The sequence below is a fragment of the Schistocerca piceifrons genome, chromosome 1 (assembly GCF_021461385.2).
Source record: "Schistocerca piceifrons isolate TAMUIC-IGC-003096 chromosome 1, iqSchPice1.1, whole genome shotgun sequence".
NCBI lineage: Eukaryota > Metazoa > Arthropoda > Insecta > Orthoptera > Acrididae > Schistocerca > Schistocerca piceifrons.
This window is the reverse complement of record NC_060138.1, coordinates 551,604,891-551,630,789: the sequence shown is the minus strand read 5'-3', so window position 1 is coordinate 551,630,789 and position 25,899 is coordinate 551,604,891. Positions and strand designations below refer to the sequence as shown.

The 25,899-nt window shown below is 38.4% G+C and overlaps 1 protein-coding gene across 3 annotated transcripts in view; it reads left to right on the top strand.

Annotated features, from left to right (window-relative positions):
- The window catches only part of LOC124800817 (serine/threonine-protein kinase 10), a 154,649-nt gene that overhangs the window by 46,241 nt on the left and 82,509 nt on the right, over positions 1-25,899 (top strand). For 2 of the 3 annotated variants that reach the window (XM_047263026.1, XM_047263025.1), the window contains exons 4-7: positions 3,816-4,014; positions 4,173-4,303; positions 10,951-11,169; positions 13,676-13,780. In XM_047263026.1, the coding sequence (XP_047118982.1) occupies positions 3,816-4,014; positions 4,173-4,303; positions 10,951-11,169; positions 13,676-13,780 (654 nt within the window). Of the gene's footprint in view, positions 1-3,815; positions 4,015-4,172; positions 4,304-10,950; positions 11,170-13,675; positions 13,781-25,899 lie in introns of those variants that run through there. The other variant, XM_047263027.1, reaches the window with a different exon arrangement.

Here is a 25,899-nt window from a genome sequence, read left to right as displayed (position 1 = left end):
TGCCAGTAGTTTCACTTTGGTTTCACTTTGAATTCACCTTCTCCTTTTTACCGTAATCTGCTATACTATTTTATCCCGCCTATATATATACTCAATAATACGTAACCCACTTCCAAACCATAACCAAAAAAATTTTTTGCCGCTTTCAGCACTACCGCCGCTATAATATCCACCGTTTTCTAGTTCACAAACAGCTCCTTTCACCTTTTAAACAACCATTTCGGCCAGTTCTAATAACTTTCGCTTTATTTCCATCTCCGTTTTTCCCACACCACTGATCATTTTTAGCCGCTTCCCACAGGTTTTAACGCGATTATTTCTTCGTCAGACAATTGTTAGTCTCATTTTCATAATCTGCCACCACAATACCACTCCTTTTAATATACTACACGCAGTTTTTTCGAAATTTTCCCGAATTTCTGCGTCCTTTAACGTGTTTTGGCGGCAACAACCACCTAACCTTTATGCACATTGTTATCTACCAACCCAAGTCCAACATAGCCCAGCTGTAACCAACACCTTTTCGCCTTTTTTCATTCCAGATCTCCTGTTTCTTTCCGGTTCACCTTTATCTCTCCCCATATATTTTTATTTTCATTTTCATTTCACCTCATGTTAACACTTTCCACCTTCTAATACCATGTCACCCTCACAACACCCCCACAATGACCCCATTAAGTTTTATTTACATTCCCTCCGCAAACATAGTCTTTAAATATGTCTGCTTGTGTCTGTATGTGTGGATGGATATGTGCGTGTGTGCGAGTGTATACCTGTCCTTTTTTCCCCCTAAGGTAAGTCTTTCCGCTCCCGGGATTGGAATGACTCCTTACCCTCTCCTTTAAAACCCACTTCCTTTCGTCTTCCCCTCTCCTTCCCTCTTTCCTGATGAGGCAACAATTTGTTGCGAAAGCTTGAATTTTGTGTGTATGTTTGTGTTTGTTTGTGTGTCTATCGACCTGCCAGCGTTTTTGTTCGGTAAGTCACCTCATCTTTGTATTTATATATAATTGATTGTTCTCTCCAACATAAGTTGTTATGTAAATGCTTGGAATGATTTTTTCAGAAAGGCTGTAATATACAAAAAGAAAGAGCATTAACCAGATCTTCTCATCCAATGACCAACAATAAAACAACATCAGCAACAAAATGTAACATTTTTATAATAATTAAAACACAGTAAGACCAACAATAACTTCTTCCACTTCAGATTCTGCTGACAAGCTGTGGAAGAGAAGCAATCATTGGCATTCAGGGTGCATAACTTTTGTAGTTGTCCCCTAATTGCAGACATTAAAATGTAATTCATGATGGAAAAGAAAGACAAAAGGTAGATTCAGAGGTGTCATTAAAATATACTTCAAATATCTGCATTTGCATCTCTTAATGAATAAATTTCAGAACTGATTCCACTCAATTTTTTTGTCTGACACAGGTGACATACTTTCTTTATTTTGATAGGATGCAAGTCATCTGCAAAAAGCCTTACAAATACCATTAGAATTCAATGTAAACTACTTACAGTCTTCTTCATGAAGATGACCTCTGTATTTAAGGGTTCATGTTGTGTATGAGGCCTGTTCAAAAAATTCCAGAACAATCGTAATTTTGCACCAACGGTGAGTTGGAGTGAAACGCTGTTGGCATCCCTGCACACGTGTGTTAATGTGTAACTGCCAGAAGTTTCACTGTTGTATGTATGTTAGTTATTGTTCAGTGCTGTATTGAGTAGAACATTGTGTTACACAGTTTGTGAATTTCGAGATGGCACAGTTAGAGAAACAATGCATCTGCATTAAATTTTGTATGAAACTCAAGAAAACCTATACATGACACACTAAGTGATGCAGGAAGCCTACGGTGATGAGTAATTAAGCCGTACTCAGTATTACAAATTGTTCATATGGTATAAAAATGACCGGGCGGAAGTTTAAGACAGCTCTCATTGAGGACACCCTTCGATGTTTACCAACAATTCTCATGTCAGGAACGTCATCAAAATTGTACGTATTACACGAAGACTGACTGTCTGAGGGATTGCTGAAGAATGTAACATTTTAATTGGATCATATCATGAAATCCTAACACAACATCGTGGAACGCATCATGTTGCTGTAAAGTTCGCTCCAGTCAAAATCAGACAGTCCTTCGCCTCGCAATCTGTGAAGAGCTTTTGGATCGCACAAATGAGAACAAGATGTTCCTTAAGGAAATCATAACTGATGGTTAGGTGTGGGTCTGTGGCTATGATGTTGAAACATTGAAAGGACAAAGATTTGCAACGATAGACAAAATAAAAGAAAATTTGCAGACTATGTTTCGCGCGATCCAGCAAGAGGCATATAAAGACTGTTTCCAGAAGTGAAAATGGCATTGGGAGCAGTTTATAAATTGTGGAAGAGAGTATTTCGAAGAAGACCAAGCACAATAAGTGAAAGATAACTGTAGAAAAATTTTGTGGAGAAAGTTCCAGAATTTTTTTGAGCAGACCTTGTGTACCACAAATAATACAAAATTGTAATTTATGTAGACTTTAGGTGTAGGTATACTGTGGAAGATGAAATACTGTATAAAGCTGTGTTTTTTTTATTTGATGTGTTGTTATTTGTCAAACCTAACAACCGGTGCAACTAAATGTGATTGTAGCATGGAATGTAGAGCCACTCATATTTGCGTACCAAACCCCCTATTATTGTGGCGGCTAATAAATGCTGTGCACCAGTCTCAGCCCTGGCAGATATATTCATTTTCACATAATCCATAATGATTCTTCAGTGACCTTATAGTATAGAGATACTGTCTTGCCTTTTGTTGGAGCTATTTACACTTCTGTTTTTTTTTTTTTCCATTGAATACTATGCTGTCCGCGTAGTGTGTCTGGTGTGTAGCATCCCACAAGATGAAATTATCATTCAAATGTTGTGACTAGTGTGTTGTTTGACTTGTCATATTTGACATATCCCACATTTGATTGAAAGAAGTTTGAAAGGTAGACCATCACATGTCACATCTGAATATTTTCCTCATTGAAGAGTGACAAAATTACTGTGAAATCTGCCAGTAATTACCAAATTCATACCACACTATGTAAAGCAACAATGACTGTTAATGATGGGCACTCAGAATATTAGAGGACTGCAATTATGGATGCTTGATCCAGTTTTCATTTCCTCTGGTGCAAAAATTATTGTCACCTGTGTTGTCATTTGTCAACTATTGCTAGTACATTCCTGTATATTCTTTTGCCTCCAAATGTATATCCTTCTAAGCATAAAATACGAATGAGTGGAAAGCTGTCTTCATGTGATCTCATCCCATTATCATCTTAGCTATTGTAGGTGTGGAATGTTCTGGAAGCTCATCTTATATTGCATAATGGGAATAGTAATTTCATTTGGTTCTGTAGCTCATTGAATTATTGTCAGACATCCATTCTTGGGAGTTGTTCTTCAGTTTTTTTTAATGAGCCATAATCACCATGTAGTTATATCATACTGCTATGTCCCATTATGATGGTTTCTTCTATTTTTCATATGAATTTGAGCCATGATTCCAATGTGTAAACTTCTGTTTTACAGAAGTCCAAACTTTTTATTAATTTTACTGGTTAGGGGCTAATTTTGCTGTATGTCATCTACTCCCTCCCTCCCTCCCACCCTCGTCTGTGTGTGTGTGTGTGTGTGTGTGTGTGTGTGTGTGTGTGTGTGTGTGTGTGTGTGTGTGTGCGTGTGTGTGTGAAAAGATTAATTCAACTATACTTTGTTTTGTAATCAGCCTCAAGAACTAAATTCTGTTGGATCTTTTCTTTATCACAGATGCTTATTGAATATTGTGATGGTGGCGCACTAGATTCAATTATGGTGGAATTAGAGAAACCACTTACAGAACCACAAATTGCTTATGTGTGCCAACAAATGTGCAAAGGCCTAGACTTTCTGCATGAATCAAAGGTTATTCATCGTGATCTCAAAGCTGGAAATGTTCTGCTAACAATGGCTGGTGGTGTGAAACTAGGTATGTGCTCATTGTATATGACCTTCTGTAACATAACTGATAATGTCACCAAAAGTATACTATCCAGTCAAAGCTTTTATTAAGAACCAGATTCATTGTTATATTTAATTGTTGTTGTTGCTACAGTATTATATGTAACCCAGTAATTGTTTTTGCAGCGGATTTCGGAGTATCTGCAAAAAATAAATATACATTACAGAAGCATGATACTTTTATTGGAACTCCATATTGGATGGCCCCTGAAGTTGTACTGTGCGAAACGTTTAGAGACAACCCCTATGATTTTAAGGTGAGTTCAGTGTCTGTAATCTTATCAATCACATCATTGTTAATTGTATTTAAAAGTAACATCTCATTACTGGAATTGTGCTCTGGGCCCCTATTTTTTGAACTGTGAATGGTGATTGTACTCTTGGTTTCCACCATTTCTGCCATCTCTCTCTCTCTCTCTCTCTCTCTCTCTCTCTCTCTCCCTCCCCCTCCCCCTCTCCCCCTCCCCCCTCCCCCTCTTCCCTCCCCCTCCCTCCCCTCCCTCCCTCCCTCACACACACACACACACATACACACACACACACACACACACACACACACACACACACACACACCGGGGGTTCTTACGAACTGCCCTCTTTGGCTTTCTTGGCTTTCTTCAGAGTGAAGGTCCATGGCAACTTTGTAGAGTCCTGTCCTCTGTTAAGCAAATATTTGTAATTGCAAAGTTGCTAGTTCAGTTCTTGTTAGTAGAAACTTTATTTTATTTTTACTGTCATTTGATTTCTGTATTTGCTATGAAATGGAAATGTTAGTTGATGGATATATGAAGTGACCAGATAAGAACTCGCTATGCAAGCAAAAGATCCCAGGTAAAGAAAAAACAAACACTTTGTTGATAATAACATAAAAGACACTTCAAATTAAGCCACAAGGGCTGCAATTTATATAGTCACAATAACACAGTTAGACTACTTGGGTCAGTCAGAAAACTGTCAAACTGTTTAGATAGCTGTATGGTGGACTGATGCATTTGTGGGGCCAGGATTGATCCTGCAGCTGGATTTCCACCATAGTGCTGCTGAGAATGTTGATGATGCACACTGGTGCCCAGAGGTGCTTGTGCCCAAAAAGAAAACATTGTCCACACTTCATTGCGAATCTTACAGGAATAATGGCATGGCCTCTGAGAGGGTCATGGGTCACAGTTTTCAGAGTAGAAAGATGAAAGTGCTGAGGGCACCCATGTACACTCTCTTTTGTGCTCGCCCGATTCTGTGAGTAGAACAATATTATGCCAAAAGGAGTGTGAGAGCATCAACAACACTGTGGGTAATAAGTAAGTTCACCATTTGAGATTTGAAAGTCATAACAAAGCATTCTGCTCTACCGTTGGATGCTAGACGAAAAGAGGCCATTTGCACAAATTAAATGTTGTTTGAGTTACAAAATTGGTGCAATGCCAGGGACGTAAACTGCGGGCCACTGTCAGCCACAACAGTTTCTGGGAGGACTTTAATAGCAAAGATCTTTGCTTATGTTTGAATGGTTATGGTCATCATTGCTGAATGCATGGGAGAAACGTAAAGGAATTTGCTCACTGAATTGACTAGTATGATCTAATGAGATGCCAGGAACGGACCTGAAAAGTAAAGAAAGAACCTGAACCATGGTTTCACTGCTCGAGGCTATTGGAAGTATTTGTGTGCTGGAGCTGTATAACTGTGCTGGCACTTTGGCAGGTTGTGATTATATGTTCAGTATCTTTTTCGATACTACTCCAGAACATGCCCTCTCGGGCCATCTGATTGGTGATTACTGTACCCCAATGGCCTTGGCGTTGCAAGATTAAAATATGGTACTGCTAGACTGTCAGGAGATGACTCTTGCCTTTACATTTTCATTGTGGAGGACAAGAAACCCATTAAGCAATGACACTTCATGGTGGCAATGCCAGTAGGCAAGCACTTCTGGGTTTCACAAGAGTGTTTTATCTGCTGGCCAACCATGTTGCCCATACAGCATGATGTCGTGGACGGCGACATTTTCTGGCATCAGTTTGGTGATCGTTTTGGCATTGATAGTGAATCTTGGAATGTTTGTTTTGATTCACAGTCCATACGGAAGCAAATCTCTAGAATGTTGTCGAAGTCTGGCTCTTGCTCCAGTGCAAGTCGCAGAAGTGTGGCCATATTTGGATTTTGAGTCATGGATCAATACTAAAAATTGTTAAGTGTATTCTGATAGCACATGGCCGAGTGCTAGAGTCATCTAGCTGTTTGGTACATATGCCCACGGTTGCATTGAATGAGGGCAGCAGTGGTTTATGATCTGTAAGAACAAAAAAATTAGAGTCCTTGCACATAATTGAGTTACTTTTTCCAAGTGAATAAAATGGCCAATGCCTTCTTTTTGATGTGGCTATGTTTGCACGGTGCAGGCATCAATGTTTTTTATGTGAAAGCATTAGGGCGCTCTCCACCATTTACTTCGCAAGAGAGGACCAACTGGAGGCTGTAACTGATGCATAAGCTGCCATAATTTGTAATTTGGTTGTGTCATAATTATTTGTGACCAAAGTCGGGACTCCCTCACTGTACAATTATTGAAGTTCCGCTTATAGTGTTTCCCATAAGGCAGAAAGGCATGTTTTGTACTTCACAAAATTTGGGCACTGTTGATGACTTCAATGTGATATGTACCTCATGACTGGTACACAAGTAGATTTTCTGGATAATATTGGGTCATGCTTTCCCAAGAGGTCCTTGTGATGTGCACTGGGTAGGAGTGGTTGAATTTGCTTGGTAGAACCATGAACCTGTAAACTGAGTGAATTAAAAAGCTCTGAACCCCTAAAATGTTAGTAGCCCCCTTGATGGCTACAACTAATTTGCAATCCATTAGGGAATATTCCTGATTTTTTAACAAAGAGCAAAACTGTCCCAGCGCATCAATGTCATCATTACTGTAGCTCTTCAGTTGATTTACAAAAGATTGTAGTGTCAGTGAGCCTAGCTCCCTATAAGTGGTCAAGTTAATTGTAGCCATAAAGGATCCTGCATCGATTTGGGGTTGGAGGAGTCCACTGAGACCACTGTTGCAGAGTGTAGCTCATGGAGGACTGCTGGTGGCTCATTGGCAAAGGCATTCAGGATAGTGTGTTGGTTGCAACTAACTGGCATCATTCAGGTGACATCCTAAATAGAGGCGTAGTGGAATGATATGGCTTGAACTAATTGCCCAGTTGCGCTCACATAATGTCGCGGGCGCAAGTAGGGCCACAATAATCGCACCTAATGATCAAGTGTACATCGCCTATTGATGAAGCAGGCAGGCACCCCTACCCCAGGTTGTAGTGGCAGCTGCCGGAATTTCTCATGACAACAAACTGTTCTGGTTGTCGACTTTTGGAACTATTTGCTTTGACTTGCCAAGGCACCTACTAGGCCACACTTCAGCCACCCATTTCACTGGTCTGTTCTGTTGCTGGACTACAAGTCCTTACATAGCAATATTGAATCATAAATCTGTTTGCTTTTAAATAGTAATTGCAGGAAAATACAAATATTCACAATTAATTAAAATGCAATACAGAAAAAAGAAATGAATAGAAAATAAACACCTTTTTATTTCTAGATATTGAACAGCATATCATTTAACAAAATGGTGCTTCACATTTTTGCCTCAAATTTTAATTTAATTTCATGAGATGAATATTTAAAGGTAGACAGATTTTATTTTTATTGAAAATTATGATTCCATACTCGTTATTAACATTTTCATTTTATAATTAATGAATTATTCATGTAAATGTAAAAAAAAAAACATTGCTACTAGTGAGAACAGAACTAGATTCTTTGCTATTAAGACCTAAATGCTATGCTCTTGGCTCCCAGTGACTCTATTGGTATGCTCAAAATATTTTGTAGTTAACAGGCCTTAAAAGTTTTCACATTCTGGACGTACATTAAAATCATACTAGTAGGAAGCACATCTAAAAGGACCAGTCTGTAAGGCCCCTTGTTAGTTTAGTATTTCAGAACACAACAGTGACTCTATTGGTATGCTCAAAATATTTTGTAGTTAACAGGCCTTAAAAGTTTTCACATTCTGGACGTACATTAAAATCATACTAGTAGGAAGCACATCTAAAAGGACCAGTCTGTAAGGCCCCTTGTTAGTTTAGTATTTCAGAACACAACAGTTTTGTGGAATTCATTCCACTAATTTAGAATGTGTGTGCTATGTACTTTCTAAAAAATAGACTATTATATATTAACTCATTTGTTTTACCAGACATCCACAAGGATGCATTAACACTGCTGAGAAATCAAAATTTCAATCTTGGATGGCTAATTGAAGTGCATTTACCATTACAAAATTTTATAGCATATAAAAGAAAATGTGTGAAATCCCTGAAGTAAAAGTAGCCACTTCAAATATTGAAGTGGGGAAACACTTAAAACAATAATTGGATATGTTTTCCTTTCTTTTAATTCCTTTGTATCATTAGTTTTGTCATTATATATTGTTAAATAATTTGTTATAAAAACAGTCACTTTTATAAAACTTTTTAAAACTGTAATGCTGTTCCTACATGTCATATGCATCTGACTTAGTCAGATAAATTTCTTTTGTGAGTAACAGGAGGCAGTAACAACCTGGGATCTGAGTGACCACTCACTTTATCCCAACCCTCTGACGTATTTCTAAGGAAAGAACAAACAAATCAGACAAGTAAATCCAGGACGGAATGTAATAATATTATGAAAAGAATAGTTGCTTCTCACCACAAAGCAGAGATGCTGAGTTGCAGATAGGCACACAATAAGACTATTATGTAGAAAATAGATTCTCTCTCTCTCTCTCTCTCTCTCTCTCTCTCTCTCACACACACACACACACACACACACACACACACACACACACACACACACGCCAGTCTGCGGCAGCTGAAGCCAGACCGCACCCAGAGAGGCAACCAGGTGGTGGAGCAGAAGGAGGCTGGGGTGGTGAGGGGGAGGGACAGCAAGGAAGGAAAGTGCTGCTTGCGAGAGCAAGCAGGGACGAGGTGGAGACAGGGTGGGCAGCTATGTGCAGTTGGGAGGTTAGACGGAAAGCATGGGAGGGGGAAGGGGAGGGGGAGGGGGTAGCAGAAAAGGGGGGGAAGTAAAAAGACTGGGTGCTTTGGCAAAATAAAGGGCTGTGTAGTGCTGAAATGGGACCACGGAAGGGGCTAGATCGGCAAGACTGATAAAGGTTGAGACCTGGAGGGTGATGGGAATGTAGTATATATTGCAGGGAGAGTTCCCACTGTGCAATTCGGAAAAGCTAATGTTGGTGGAAAGGATCCAGATGGCACAGGCTGCGAAGCAGTCATTGAAATGAAGAACATCATGTTGGGCAGCGTGCTCGGCAACTGGGTGTCCAGCTGTTTCCTTGCCACAGTTTGTCGGTGGCCATTCATACAGACAAATAGCTTGTTGGTTGTCATACCCACATAGAATGCAGCACAGTGTTTGTAGCTTAACTTGTAAATCCAATAACTGGTTTCACAGATAGCTCGGTCTTTGATGGGATAGATGATGTTTGTGACTGAACTGGAGTAGGTGGTGGTGGGAGGATGTATGGGACAGGTCTTGCGTCTAGATCTATTACAGGGACATGAGCCATGAGGTAAAGGGTTGGGAGCAGGGGTTGTGTAGGGATGGACGAGGACATTGTGTAGGCGGAATACCACTGTAGGAGGGGTGGGTAGGACAGTGGGTGGGACATCTCTCATTTCAGGGCATGACAAGAGATAGCTGAAATCCTGGTGGACAATGTAATTCAGTTGCTCCAGTTCAGGGTGGTTCTGACTCACGAGGGGAATTCCCCTCTTTGGCCGGACAGTGTGACTTTGGAAGGTGGTGAGTGACTGGAAAGATAAGGCACAGGAAATCTGTTTTTACATTAGTTTGGAAGGGCAATTACAGTCTGTGAAGGCCTCATTGAGACCCTCGATATGTTTTGAGAGTGACTGCTCGTCACTGCAGATGTGACGGCCACGGGTTGCTAGGCTGTATGGAAGGAACTTCTTTGTGTGTAGCTGTTGAAGTGGAGGAGTTGCTGGTAGTTGGTAGGTTTGATATGGATAGAGGTACTGATGTAGCCATCTTTGAGACGGAGATCAACATTGAGGAATGTGACTTGTTGGGTTGAGTAGGTCCAGGTGAAGCAAATGGGGGAGATGTCGAGGGAGTCCTACTGTCAGATAATCCTTGCAGTTCAAAACAACAGTCAGCAGGTAGGATTATAAGGTCAGGGTCAATTTTTACGTGGTGGATTGCAATTCTTTCTGCAGATGTAAGGTTAGTTTCCATGGTGAGGGATTTGGGAAATGATGATGAGGCAAGGTTCAAGGTTAAGAAATTTTGCAAATTTAACAGGGGGTGATTAGGGGGCGGTGGGGGTGGATCACAGTTGGATATAGGAGTGAACTGAGTCAGGCAGGATTCAACATTGGTCTTTGGTTGAGTCTGATTGGTAGGGTTGGTGGCAAAAAAGTGTTTTCATTATAGGGACCAGGAGAAGGAGAGAAGGTCTTTAAGAAGCCCTGCATGATTGAATTTGGGAGTGGGTCAAAAGGTGAGGCCTTTGTAAAGGACTGATACTTCTGTGGGACTAAGACTTTTGGAGGAAATGTTTATGACTGAGTTTTGTGTCTGTTATGGTTCTGGGTTCTGTGTGGTGGTGGGAGGGAATGTTAACAGTTCCAAAAGATAGGACATTGTTTTTACCTTTAATTTATCTCACCGGGTGAAGGTAAGTATACTGGCCATTCATTGTCTCATAATTTTATGGTATTGTAATGTAGTCTTGGCAGTCAGATGATATTAGTCAGGACAGTCAGATGATATTCCCACAGTGTATTCCATTTTATATTCTTGCTTCATTCTTTTGCAGGTGGATATTTGGTCACTTGGAATAACATTAATTGAATTTGCACAAATGGAACCACCAAATCATGAGATGTCACCAATGAGAGTGTTACTGAAAATTCAAAAGTCCGACCCTCCAAAGTTAGACCAACCTTCCAAGTGGTCAAAGGACTTTAATGAATTTATTGCAAGGTGTCTTATTAAGGATCCTACTCAGAGGCCAACAGCTGGTGATCTTATAAAGGTACAACTCATCCTTTCTATTACTTCCTTTTAATCTTTTCTTCTTCCTTCTATTCCAGCTCCTCCTCCTCCTCTTTTCAGACCACTGCATCACTAGATAGTGGTATCACATTACATGCAAGTGAAATTTGTGTAGTGGTCATATGTGCTTACGTCCCCCGCCCCAACTCCCACCCACGAGTGCGCGCACTTGGGCCCATTATTTTCTTCTTCTCAAGGTTTAGGCTGTGCGTGTGTGTGCATTATTTTCTTCTTCTCAAGGTTTAGGTCAAGACTGGCCTTTTCCAGTTTCACTATTTTGACTCCAGTCTGCCCTGCTGATCTTCTCCGTGAAAGTTGTTCATATAAGGCTTGCTTTGGGAACATTTTTCTGACATTCGCAGAACTTGTTCCTTTACGTCTTTGTGCTCTGTGTAGTTATATCTGTAATACAGGGGTAAGTCAATTATTATCCGCAATTTAGTTATATTTTTGTGTAGCTTGGTAGTACTGTCATTTTACCTTGATGATGCATGCTTTTTTATTTGTTGTTATATATTTGCAGTTTTCAAGCTGCTAGGTTAGTTTCATTATTGCTGCCATGCTGTTAATCATCGCTGCTCCGCTGTCTATTTGCACCAAAGAGCAGCAACATTCAGTGATCCATTTTTTGTGATCAGGGGCCGAAATTCATCAAAGACTTTCAGTACAGTATGGGAACAGTGTTTTGTCACAAAGTGTGTCTACGAATGGATTGAAAAATTCCGAAATGATCACATACGTGTTAGCACATGAAGGAGCCGGACGACCGTTTACAGCCACAAATGAAGAAACCATTGAGCTTTCACATGAAATGATTCTTATAGGCTGACGATTAACTATTGACGAAGTGGAACATTATCTGCAAATTAGTCATGGTTCTGCCTACGAAATCATCCGCAATAGACTTGGGTTTCATAAAGTTTGTGCAAGATCCGTCCCAAAACACTCACACAGTTGTATAAACAACATCTGCGAAAAACATTTGGATCGCTGTGGTAATGAAGTTGACAACTTCTTAGACAGGATCATTACTGGTGACAAAACACGGGTCCATCATTACGAGCTGGAGAGTAAACAGCAGAGTATGGAATGGAAACATCCAAATTTGCCGTGCAAGAAAAAGTTCAAGACCCTATGGCCCACAGGAAAAACTGAAGCTTACGGTTTTTTGCGACGCACAAGGTCCAGTACTGGCACATTATGGGAAAGGAGCACAACAACAAACAGTGTATGTTACAGCGAGATGCTACTGCCGGGCTATAGTCTGCAATTCGAAGCAAACGCCGAGGATTCTTGTCAAAAGGTGTTGGGTTGTTGCACGACAAAGCGCGTATGCATACTGCTGGCCCACACTGCTGAAACGCTCCAGAAACTCAAATTTGAAGTACTGGGTCGTCCTCCATATAGTCCTGACCTTGCCCCTTCTGGTTATCACGTGTTTGATCCACTCAAACTGACATTAAGGTGCCGTTGATTTGCCTCGTACGAAGCAATGAAAAAAGCGGTGCATTCCTGGCTTGCAGCTCATCCAAGAACCTTCCTTTATGAAGGCATCAGGAAGCTTGTACAACAATGGACCAGATGCGTTGAAACGCAAGTAGATTATGTCGAAAAATGATGTTCTTGTAAGTTTCCTCTTTGATTACAATACAATTTTATAATTGCTTTGCGGATAAAAATTGACTTACCCTCGTTTATCTCATGGCTAATTCTTTCCTTGTATATTTGTTTCCTTACTTTGATCCAACCATTATGTTTATGAACCCCACTGTTGTTTTCACGTACTGAATATGTGTAGACAACAAACATAGCAAGGGATTAAATGTATTTTGAAGACAATGGTAGTACACATAACTGCTGTAAATATGTCTACAAAGTACTTCATGATATATGATGCACACTATCCTTTCTCAACATTTCTCTTCAATGAATATGGAATGTGTAAGTGTAGATTTGCCCCAGAATCATATTCCGTGTGATGTTACTAATTAAATATGCCAATAAAACTAACTTTCTGATCACCAGAATTAACACTAACACGCAGAGCAAAAGAGCTGAACTTTTGATGTATTATACGGGATTTACATGCGCAGCACAGAAATTTTTAACATAATTTTTACAAATTGCCCTTTTCACATCAAAATCGTGCTCTGCCTTGTACAACACTGTATGAAATATGGTTTTATAAAAGTGAAGTGGTGATCCATTGATAGAGAAGCCATCATTTATTTTACTGATTGCTTCACTGCCCTCATGATTGTGCAACGCTGAAGGACTTAATTGTGATGCTTGCATCATAAGCAAAAATAATTGTTTCTATGTGAACATTGTGAGATGCCAAGTCATTTATATAAATAAGGAATAATAATTCATATATTTAAAATTACATCCCATGCTGTCATTCAGACCCAACCATTTTCTCTAATTATGCGGTGTAAACATACCTTGATTTCAGCTCTATGAATTGACGATGTTTCTTTCATTAGCATCCCTTCATCAACTGCACTCTGGACTCAAAGCCTATACGTGATCTGTTGCTGGAGTATAAAGCAGAAGTTGTTGAAGAAGAAGTTATGGATGAAGAACCAGAGGTAAGTGTAGACTAAATTATTCCACAAAATATTTCCCTGGTATCACCTAGGTAGAAAAAATTGTATACATGACACACTGTGCTTTTGTGCTGTAGCAGTTGGTGTTTCTACCATGCTGGACAGCTACATTTAATCCTTCACTCAGCAGCTTCTTTTAATCCTTCTCTCGTCTGCAATGGTCTCCTGCAATAGGAAAGAGATACGAGGATTCTTTTCTTTAGTTTGAGAATGTTCTTCTGTTTTGTGTCCTCGGCACATAGAATTTAGCACCTGACCCATATATTAATAAGCATCATATCACAGTAAACATAAAAGCAGCAATAATTAAGCCTGAAGATACAGAAGTGGTCCTCTTTTTAATATATAAATGTGTGAGCAGTAACTGAGGGGAAAAATAAACTTTGTTCCAGAAGAAGTGAACTACAATTCTCTAGTAAATTTTGAAGGTTATCTCATAAGGAGGGAGAAAATACTTCAGATAATCATAATTTTACACAGTGAATAGCCAAACAGTGCTCTGGAATCTGCTAGGTTACTGACCTGGATTTTCTGCCCTTGGTAGGTGCTTTTTTGGCATCACTCTTCCTGCATTTATTTGTTTTATTGACCAGTTTGTTAAAGGATGGTCAAAGCAATGTAGAAGTTAGCTTGAAATCTTTTTACTTTATTGACACCATAAATATTAAAATGATCTTGTATTTATAGATTTATATAGTTCACACATCACAGGCCGGGACCTAAACTCCACTGCAATTGATTTGGCAGTGTGGCAACTTACTTACAGCACACTCCCATTGTCGAATTCTGATGAACTAACAACATTGAAATTGATTTTAGTTACTTAGTCATGGCACATAGCATATCTTAGTACAAAATACTCAATAAATGATGTTTACTGTTTGCTAGCTAACTGCAGAGTGATTCACAACATAATTGTACAGTTTGTCTGGTAGTGACCTAAAGATGGTATCAAGTTGGCTATGGACACTACACGGAATGAATTTTCACCTTGCATCAGGGTATGCACTGAGTTGAGATCCCCTGAGAGATTAAAACTGAGTGCTGGACTGGGACTCAAACCGGAGACCTTTGGAATATCCTTTCTTTCAGGAGTACAAGTCTTGAAATGTAGGCAGGAGAACTTCTGTAAGATTGGAAGGTAGGATAAAGGTTACTGGTGTGAAAGTAAAGCTGTGAGGATGGGTCGTAAGCTCTGTACTTGTTAACACTAAACTGACTATATGATGATGATGATGATGATGATATGAATGACTACTGTAGACTGCGTAGATCATTGTCCTGTACAACTCCTTAACTGACATCCGTAAGACTAAAAATCAGAATTTGTTGTTATATTTTTAATAGTACCACAGAAGGAAGCAAAGTAAGAGGACATAAAATCACAGTACACCATACAACACATTATTTAACTGTAAACTGTTTGTTCAAACAAAAGAAGAAAAATTATAGGAACTATCTTGTGAACATAATTTCTATGTGTGCTGAGTTTCACAAAGCCCACCAAAAGTTGCTAAAAAATTAGACTTTCAAAATTGAATAATTGGCAAACAAACCTTTCATAGTGAAAGTACACAATTTGTGGAATAAGAAAAATCGGAGCTGCAAAACTATGATACTCTTTTTGGAAATAATCATTTCGTAAGAATCAAAAGTTTTGGAACACTAGAACTTTGATTACAAATAATTTTTGAAGTAGAACATGTTTGAAGAAAGTAAGCTTTTTGCAGAGAAAAGGAGAATGATTTTCATATGAGGTTATATCAATTTATAAACATACAACTATTTCTTCACAAAAAAATTCAATTCCACATGTTCCTTATGAATCTTCAATTATTGATATCTGTCTACTAAATTATTTCCATATAAACTAAATAGATTGTTATTAGTAATTGGTAAACTACACAGAATTCCTGCTTGGATAAGAAAGTACCTAATTTGTATAACTGTCATATATGTGTCCATTCATAAAACTAGATCAAATAAAGAAAAAAATATTGTAAGGGGCGTTCAAAAAGAAACGAACCGGAGGCATAATTACAGAAACCAGTGGCTGTATGTTAGATGTGTTGACCCTGGCTGTTGAGACACTTGTCCCACTGTGACACAAGGCAGTGAATATAAAATTCCTGGGTCTGCGCTGTTAACCAGTTCTGCACGTACAGCTGGACTCGTCGTCCGAGGTGAATAATTTGACCCTCAGAGCCTTTTTAATGGGACCAAAAATATCGTAATCACAGGGACAACAGTGAATGCCCAGCGTTACTCGCAAACCTCGACCACACTTCGCCAACCAATAAAATCAAAACATCCAGGCAATCACACACGTGGGGTCATTTTGCTCCATGGCAATGCAAAGCCTTTTACAGTCAACACAGTCGCAGCACTCCTGCAGAAATTCAAATGGGAGGTTCTCGGCCACCCTCCATACAGTCCAGACCTCTCTCCCAGTGATTACACAGTGGGACAAGTGTCTCAACAGCCAGGATCAATACTTCTAACATACAGGTACTGGTTTCTGTAATTATGCCTCCAGCTTGTTTCTTTTTGAACACCTCTTATATATTGATAACCAGTGTGCAACAAGAACAAGTGGAACAGTTCCATCTTACTCCATTACAAACAGGTAACAAGGAAGGGGAAAAACTTCATCACTTATCAAAGAAAACTGTGACAGAGTTAACATTGACTTATGTACTACTTTCTTTGAAACATCATTAAGGCATGTGATTGTAACAAAAGTGTGCAGCATTGTATCACTGTGTAACATATTCTCAGCAGTTGTTCAGTCCACCAAGCTGGAAGAAAGTCAATCAGCATCACATCTGGTGTTGGAACTGACAGCGTAACAGGATCACACCCATCATTGACTAATCTGGCAAAGTTGTTATTCATCATACTATAATAAACATCTCAGAAGGTGGTGTTAGGTAATTTTTCTATATATAACTTCAGTAGAAAATTTCTCAGCAAAAATCTGAGAGGCTCTTCACGCTGTAACCTTGACATGTATTTTGGTAGTGCCTGTCATGAGTGATCATGGGAAGTTATAAAAGCAAGACAACTGATTTGTGTAGCCAATAATGTAACGATATGCTTTTGTACCGATCATGAGAGAAATCATAAGTATTTAACATAACAACCAATTTAACATACCATGTCCTAGCATGCGGTAAGACTAAATTTTTGGATAAAAAGCATTTCATTTACAAGGGTAAAAACATACACACAAATAAATGAAGTAACTTAAAGCTTTCATTTCCTGCTTTTGTCTCATGTTGACATTTCAGTTACTAATACATTTACAGCATTTTTTGCACTTCTTAAATTTAAATAGTTATTAGTGAATTTATTTGAAACACAGAATTTTGGTTGCCAGGACCTACTCAAATAAAGTAATTTGTGAAATCTATGGAATTTTGTTACTACCCAGAAACACTTATGAATTGCTTGCATTGTGGAGCACTACACTTCCCCTTTTGCCGCAGTCTGTTATTGATACATAGAGCTTTTTCAGAAATTTTTTATTGAAATTTTGGTTATAAACAAATAAATAAATAAATGTAAAACCCTCAAGACAAAAATCTGTCATTTCTAACATACTGCAGGGCTTTGGACACTAGTAAACTGAAATAATTGATAATGAAACTGTGAGCTTCCAAGCTAACATAGACCTTTAGCTACATTGCAGATTAGATTCTCACCAAAACGTGTATTTGGTATTCACATTCATTGGCTTCACCAACTCTCAACCAACTGTGACCTCTTTAGCTAACCTAGACCTCATGCTACACTACAGTTCAGTCTGCTTCTGAGATGTAATCTTTAATAATGTTTCTGTGCAGATAGTACAAAACTGTTACATATGTTAATAACAGAATTGCCTGTATGCAGTAAAAGGAGAAACTGAGTGAATGTGCATTGGCACAGTATAGAGTGATGGAGAATGTGGTGGTAAACTTTGTTAAGTATTAATTTCCTTAAAGAGTGTCTTCCTAAAATTGAACTGATTCATTTTGTGCTGTGTAGGGTATGGTGCACAATTTTGATCATTTCAGACAAATGCTATTGTAACTGCAAACATATTGAGGAAAGAAATAATTTAAATGACGGTACTTTCTTTGATGTTTGATGAATGTGTAACACAAATATTACACCATTACAGGTGTTGGTTTAAACACAAGAGGAGGTTACAGAATTGAGTAAAACTGTTTGAAAATGTGCCACACTAGGTACAATTGTGTGATCACTTCTTGGTACAATTCTGATCATTGACATCTTCCACATAAAAAGCAGTTTTTTCCTTTGGCACCAACGCAAACTTTGTGGTGTCAAACATTACATTAGTGACAGCAAAGATTTCTCTTGTTGCAGAGGTTTTCCAGGTTTTCATCGGAAGTGAGTCAAACTGATGTCTGTGTTTTCCTTTTCCGAGATAATATTTTTTTCTCTAGAACTGGCAGAATGTCATTGACAGCGTCATACTGAGGAATGATACAGGATGCTACTAGTAGCTTGATCGGTAGGTGCTGAAAGAGCACGAGCCTTGGTTAACAGTGAAGGGTGTACCTTTACAACTAGCTATTTGGGGGGGGGGGGGGGTCTGTTGTTAAGAGGAAAACTGGACTCGTCTATACTATAAATACACTGTGGTTTATATTCCTTGCAGATTTATTCTAAATTCTGCACATATGTCCATATTTTCACTTTATTTAAGCCTTCAGATATGGCTCAAGAAAGGCGCTTGGGTTTTCGCAGGCTAAGGTTAGCATGTGTCTTGATAAAAACTCTAAACCAATTGATCCCAGCAAACTTGCTTTCTAAGTTCCATGGATGTTCCAAATTATTTTTCTCGGCCAAACGAAATGCAGCTCTTCTTAACTGGAATAGCAACAGATTCAATCCTCACTGTTCTAGAAATACAGCTATCTGGACCATACCATCCTCCATTTCAGAATTGAATAGCGTTGGGTGACCAGTTCTCCTTTCTATAATCGCAGCTAATCTGGCCTACATTTTCTTTTTTATTTGTACGTTACCATGCAGAGCGCTGAAAGGAGTGTCGTAAAATTCTGATGCAGCTCAAAGGCTCAAATCTCCATCCATTACACTCTTTATTGCCTCATATAATCCAGTTGGACTCCATTTATTGTAGGTTTTCTTTTCTGGTCTTTTTGGGGCATCTAAGAGAAAAAATAAGGCTTTAAAAATTCAAGAGAGAAAATATGTTTAAATGTACAGAACTTATTTGTCGTAATTGAGTATAATATGTGTACAGTAACCAGTCTTGATGGACTAAACTAAAGAACTGCATTGATCGAAATTGCACTAGGGTGTCAAAATTGTACTTTTTTTCTGATCAAAAATGTACAGTTGGTGAGAGTGAAATCACAAGTAAATAGTACTGAACTGTACCAAGAAATGGCAGCGCATGTCACACAGTCTTTCTGTATAGATTCCTCAGAACACGTGGGAGTGGGAAAAAAAGTCTGTAACCTCACTAATATAGAATTTACAAGTACACGGAAACTATACTCTGTTCATCATAAGAATAAACCTCATGTAAACAGTACACTGTGTATTCTCCTGCATTTTCTGGAACATCATTGGATTTCATTTCACATGGAGCAGAAGCCAATCCATCTCAAGTACGTCAAGTACGATAATGAGGATATGTTTTACACTGTGCATTATGCGTTCATCGACTCAGTGATGAAACGGGACAACAGCTTTACTGGAACATTTAACTTGGACAGCACTGGCCAGGCAAATGATCAAACTAACATGCAGTGATGGGAACAGTTGCAATAAAGACGTGCAATAAAGACATAAAAAGGGATGAGCAGAGGACAGTGCAGCTTTGAATATCATTTAATTTTTAAACAGAAGTAAGTTACACATGGCAAAAGCAATATGCTTCTTAGGCGACCTGACGGAAACATAACATGTCCTCGGTCGTAGTTAACATGGCATTGTGATTAAAAACAAGAGTGATGAAAATTTCTGACTTTAACCATAGTAATTTTTCTGCATAAGCTATGAACGGCATAAAAGCGCACTGCTGCTTTCCCATGTAGTTAAACAGAATTCCAAGCCACCAAAAAGTCCACATTTCCTCCACCTCTTTTATGACGTGCTGTTCTGTATTTTGTCATCATTCGGCAGTGACGTGTCACGAAGCTTTGTGAATTAGTTCCAGTATGTTTGGCAGCTTGAATGTCTTGTTACTTCTCACGAAAAATTCCTTAACTTGGGTCTAGATCAGTTCTAGTGGGTTGAGATAGCAGTGGTACGGTGACAACTGTAAAAATGCAGTGTTTGTACACTGTGCGCGACACTGTGAAAATTATTGTTTTCATGTTTCTACGAGGCTTATCACTCTAGCTCATGTGAGGCCATATCTGTCCTACAAACCAGTGGACATATTCGTATAAAGAGTATTTGATTTTTCATGTTCCTCCAAAACAAATTGATTGTGTAATGTTTCTTTAACTTCAGCAATCTTTAACAGCTTTTATAAAATATCAATGTTTAATCATTTATATTTGCAGTGAAAACCAAAATTTTGCTTGCGATGTGTAATTATAAACTAGAAGACGTGCATTTTTCTGGGAAATGATTGTTAAGTATGAGTTAATTAACATATATTTGATGAATTTCATGTTTCTGAAAGTATTCGTATGGAGTGTAGCCATGTATGGAAGTGAAACATGGACAATAAATAGTTTGGACAAGAAGAGAATAGAAGCTTTCGAAATGTGGTGCTACAGAAGAATGCTGAAGATTAGATGGGTAGATCACATAACTAATGAGGAAGTATTGAATAGGATTGGGGAGAAGAGAAGTTTGTGGCACAACTTGACCAGAAGAAGAGATCGGTTGGTAGGACATGTTCTGAGGCATCAAGGGATCACCAATTTAGTATTGGAGGGCAGCGTGGAGGGTAAAAATCGTAGAGGGAGACCAAGAGATGAATACACTAATCAGATTCAGAAGGATGTAGGTTGCAGTAGGTACTGGGAGATGAAAAAGCTTGCACAGGATAGAGTAGCATGGAGAGCTGCATCAAACCAGTCCCAGGACTGAAGACCACAACAACAACAAGTATTCAAACCGAAAAAATTATAGACCACAAAGAGATTCAAACTGCCACTAAAAAGGATACATAATTATCATCCTATGACCTACTGATTGTGCCCCGCATATTATTTTGAATTTGATCTCCTAGTTATTACATGTGTTTCTCAATAAAACATCAGAGCTGACTTTTCTGTGTAAGCTTGTGAAAAACAGTAAGAACAACTTGTTTCTTGTCATTAACGGTGATCTGTGCGCATATTTCACTAAGAAGCAGAAAGCAGTGTCATCCATTTTCACAGTATGTATTAACAGCGAGACAATCGGAGCACAAGTAGCATTTACGGAGACTGTGATTGTGACTGTACATGGCTTTTTAAATAAAAATTACATAGCTAAAGTATGATTAAGAAAAACATTGATGGCTGTTAATTCACAACATCTCAAAGTTTCATTTACAGTGACATTGTAATAAGACATCTAATACATAAGTTTGACCTACTTCTAAGAGCGGAACAACACCAGTGTATAAGAGTTATGGCTGCTGACCAATCATCATGTTGTGTTTGTTTACATCAGGTTTATTCTTATGAGGAATGAAGTATAGTCAGTTTATATGAGTGCATCAAACATAAGTAACTTCACTTACCTCTCAACAAGGAAAAAAGTTCTCTCTCTGTATCACAAACAGGTGTATTCTGGGAAAAGACAGGGAGGAGCTGCAGAAATCTTCCTAACTGCAACGCCGCACAAAGGCAAGTGTTACCAACACTACGAAACAGAAAAATGGTGTGGAACCTTGTGTTGATCTGAATTTTACCTATATCGATATTGTACCACCTTACCCTATCCAAAATCAGTCAGTGAGGAAGTGAATAGAAAATTGAGATTACATTTAAAACTCAGAATCCTGACATATGTAGTACACCTCCATGTACTCGTCTTATGCTAAAATGTATTTTTTGTTAATGCATTGGCACATTCTACATTATCTTTGTGGAATTAAATTCTCGTTGGCTTTTTCTTTTCCCTCTCCATATATAACACTGTCATTGCACATTTTCATCTATCCATTTATGTTTTCTTCTAACATCTCCTTGTGGATGACTCTTAATTTCTCTCTGTTTTGTTGACAATACAATATTTGTGGCATATGAAATTTGAGCTATTTGTTTCAAACTAGAAAGAATTTATCATATTGTAGCAGTATACAGATAAAGTACTTATTATGGGAAGTGAACACCATACAGCAAAAGTTCTTAAAGCATTGTTATAAATGTAGCCAAGGGACAGTAATAGATTGAATTTTTTATAGTTAGAGACAGGAAATTTTCATAAAAACGATAATGCAAGATTGTTGGTTTTTAAACAAACGGGAAATCAGTAGTTTTTACGAAATACTGTGAAATTTGTGAGAACAGTTTACCACTATTCGAAACTAATATTTGCTGATGGTTGAAATTACATTTTACCTTCACACTCCCGCAGCTTAGGTACGTGTATAATCCATGAGCGTTCATGTCCTGTGTAAGGAGTTATGATGTGACACCAAAAATAGCATCAAAATTGCCAAAAAAAAAGTTACATTGGGGGGGGGGGGGGGGGAGAGGAAAGAAAAAGCTTGGCAAAGAACTCCTAATTTGGCAAAAGAAGTGTTGAATCTCTCAAAAAATTCCACCGAATTTGGCAAAAGAAACATTGAATCTGACCAAAAAATAAGAGCAAATTGACAATGTGACACTGCTCACCAGATGGTAGAGTTTTGTCAGAACTGGCTCTCCCAAGGCTGTCAGTAGTTCTAATGGAATGTTGTCTACTCCCGGGACCGTATTTCGACTTAGGTGTTCCAGTGCTCTGTCAGACTGTTCATGCACTATCATATCTCCCATTTCATCTTCATCTATGTCTTCTTTCATCTCCATAATATTGCCCTCAAGTACATCACCCTCGTATAGACCCTCTATGAACTTCTTCCAACTTTCTGCCTTCCCTTCTTTGCTTAGAACTGGTTTTCCATCTGAGCTGTTGATATTCATACAAGCTGTTCTCTTTTCTCCAAAGGTCTCTTTAATTTTCCTGTAGGTACTATCTATCTTACCTCCTAGTGATATATACTTTTACAATCCTTACATTTGTCCTCTAGCCATTCTTGCTTAGCCATTTTGCATTTCCTGTCGATCTCATTTTTGAGACGTTTATATTCCTTTTTGCCTGCTTCATTTACTACATTTTTATATTTTCTCCTTTCATCAGTCAAATTCAATATCTCTTCTGTTATCTAAGGATTTCTATGAGCCCTCATCATTTTACCTACTTGATCCTCTGCTGCCTTCACTATTTCATCTATCAAAGCTGCCCATTCTTTTTCTACTGTATTTCTTTCCCCCATTCTTGTCAACTGTTCCCTAATGCTCTCTCTGAAACACTTTACAATATCTAGTTCTTTCAGTTTATCCAGGTCACATCTCCTTAAATTCCTGCCTTTTTGCAGTTTCTTCAGTTGTAATTTATAGTTCATAACCAATAGGCTGTGGTCAGAGTCCACATCAGCCCCTGGAAATGTCTTACAATTTAAAACCTTGTTCCTAAATCTCTGTCTTGCCCTTATATAATCTATCTGAAACCTTCCAGGCCTCTTCCACGTATACAACCTTCTTTCATGATTCTTAAACCTAGTGTTAGCTATGATTAAGTTATGCTCTGTGCAGAATTCTACCAGGCGGCTTCCTCTTTCATTCTTTACCCGCAGTCCATATTCAGCTACTACTTTTCTTTCTCTTCCTTTTGCTACTGTCGAATTCCAGTCCCCCACGACTATTAAATTTTCGTCTCTCTTAACTATCTGAATACTTTCTGTCGCATCATACATTTCCGCAATCTCCTCATCTGCGGAGCTAGTTTGCATATAAATTTGTACTACTGTAGTGAATGTGGGCTTTCATGTCTATCTTGGCTTCAATAATGCATTTACTATGCTGCTAGTAGTAACTTACCTGCATTCCTATCTTTTTATGCATTATTAAATGTACTCTTGCATTATCCTTATTTGATTTTGTATTTATAACCCTGTATTCACCTGACCAGAAGTTTTGTTCCTGTTGCCACCGAACTTCACTAATTCCCACTATATCAAACTTTAACCTATCCATTTCCCTTGTTAAATTTTCTAACCTACCTGCCAGATTAAGGGATCTGACATTTCACATTTCAATCCGCAGAACGCCAATTTTCTTTCTCCTGATAATAACGTCCTCCTGAGAAGTCCTCGCCCAGAGATCCGAATGGGGGACTATTTTACCTCCAGAATGTTTTATCCAAGATGCCATCATCATTAACCATACAGTAAAGCTGCATACCCTCAGGAAAAATTACAGCTGGAGTTTCCCCTTACCTTCAGCCATTCCAGTACCAACACAGCAAGGCTCATCCATCCAGTACATAATGACGTCCAAATAGTATAACTTTATTGATTTTTTAAAATCAGTGGATGGGGTCTTGATAATATGTGTGATAACATTTAAATGAAATGTAATGATCATCATTCCTATTGTTCATCTGATACAAGTTCATTGACATTGTTGCACCATTCACTTTATTGGAGACTATTACATAATAAAAGAACAGATTTTTGTTACTGGAAATAACTTGTATGCCAGAAAACATTGAAACATACATTTAAAAAAAATATTTAATGCCAGTGTGTGTCCAAATACTAAACAATTCAACTTACCTACTAAGAAACTCAAGAGACCAATTTTTACTGCACATAACTTTGTTATGTTGTGTGTATAGGCATATATTGTCTCCAGTCTAATTAAAGTGCTGATGCTTTTGTCTGAATCAAATGTTCTTCTCAACTTACATCTATTTTTCTTGGTCATGTAATATGGTGCAGTAACACAATTTTTTTACTGCTGAAGGAGTTCATCTTGTAATTTTACTAAATCAGACATTTGGAAAATAAGGTACTGGTCCAAATAGTCTCCATTGGCTGTTTTCAAAACTTTCAGCTGTACCTTAGGTTGTGTGGCCTGCACCGAAGTTGAGGAGCAAGTGTTAAAGGACACCAACAGACCTCACCAGTACAAGAGAGAGAGCCTGTGTTGCTTTTCAAGAAGCAAGTATGTTGTTACTGCTGCCCACTCCTGTTGTTAAACTTCATTATCAGTCATTGGAGTCCCTTGTTGTCCTACGTTGACTTCTGTTCATTTACTTCCAGTAACATATTGTGTGGTGTGAGTGGGGGCAATGAAAACACTGCAGTGTAACTAGGGAAGCCAGTATTCCATTTCAGTGGATAGTTGTTACAAACCACTGGGAAATAGTCCTCTATAAAATAATAGAAGCAGTTGGTCAATAGTTTGTTGTTATGATTACTCCTGAAGCTATGTATATAATTTTCCAGTCTCTTCAAAAAGACTAGATTTTTGGTTCGATTCTGTCTGTGACACACACACACACACACACACACACACACACACACAACCAGGGGGGGGGGGGGGACATATAATGATTAGTTGAAGGAGCTACATATTAGTTACGTAACACAGTTACCTTAGTAAATGTTCAGTGTGTATTGCTTCAAACCAATTACTTTTAAATTTTTCCCCACATTGTTTTCCTCAGAAATCTTTAGCCATAATATCACATTTATAAAAAATTTTAAATTAAATGTACAGATTTTAATGTGTACTTGATTTATGTATTATGATGTGGTATGCATGCTTGTTCAGTGTTAGTGAAAGTTAATATTGGTCATTGCTCTTTACAATCATTGCTGTCTGTGCTAATTAGTATAAGTGAGCTCATAGATAAAAAGTAATAAAATGCCCAATAACTTGAAAAAACAGCAATGCTCTGGTGAAACTGATGGAATTCTGATTCATCCAACAGCAACACAGTAGACAACAGTGACTCTTGAGCTTCCAGAATACCAATTCTCTCTGTTCCTCCTCCCTTACCCTCCCCTTGAATCCACGAGTATAAAACAGAATTGCGCACCAATTCTCTCTCTTCCTCCTCCC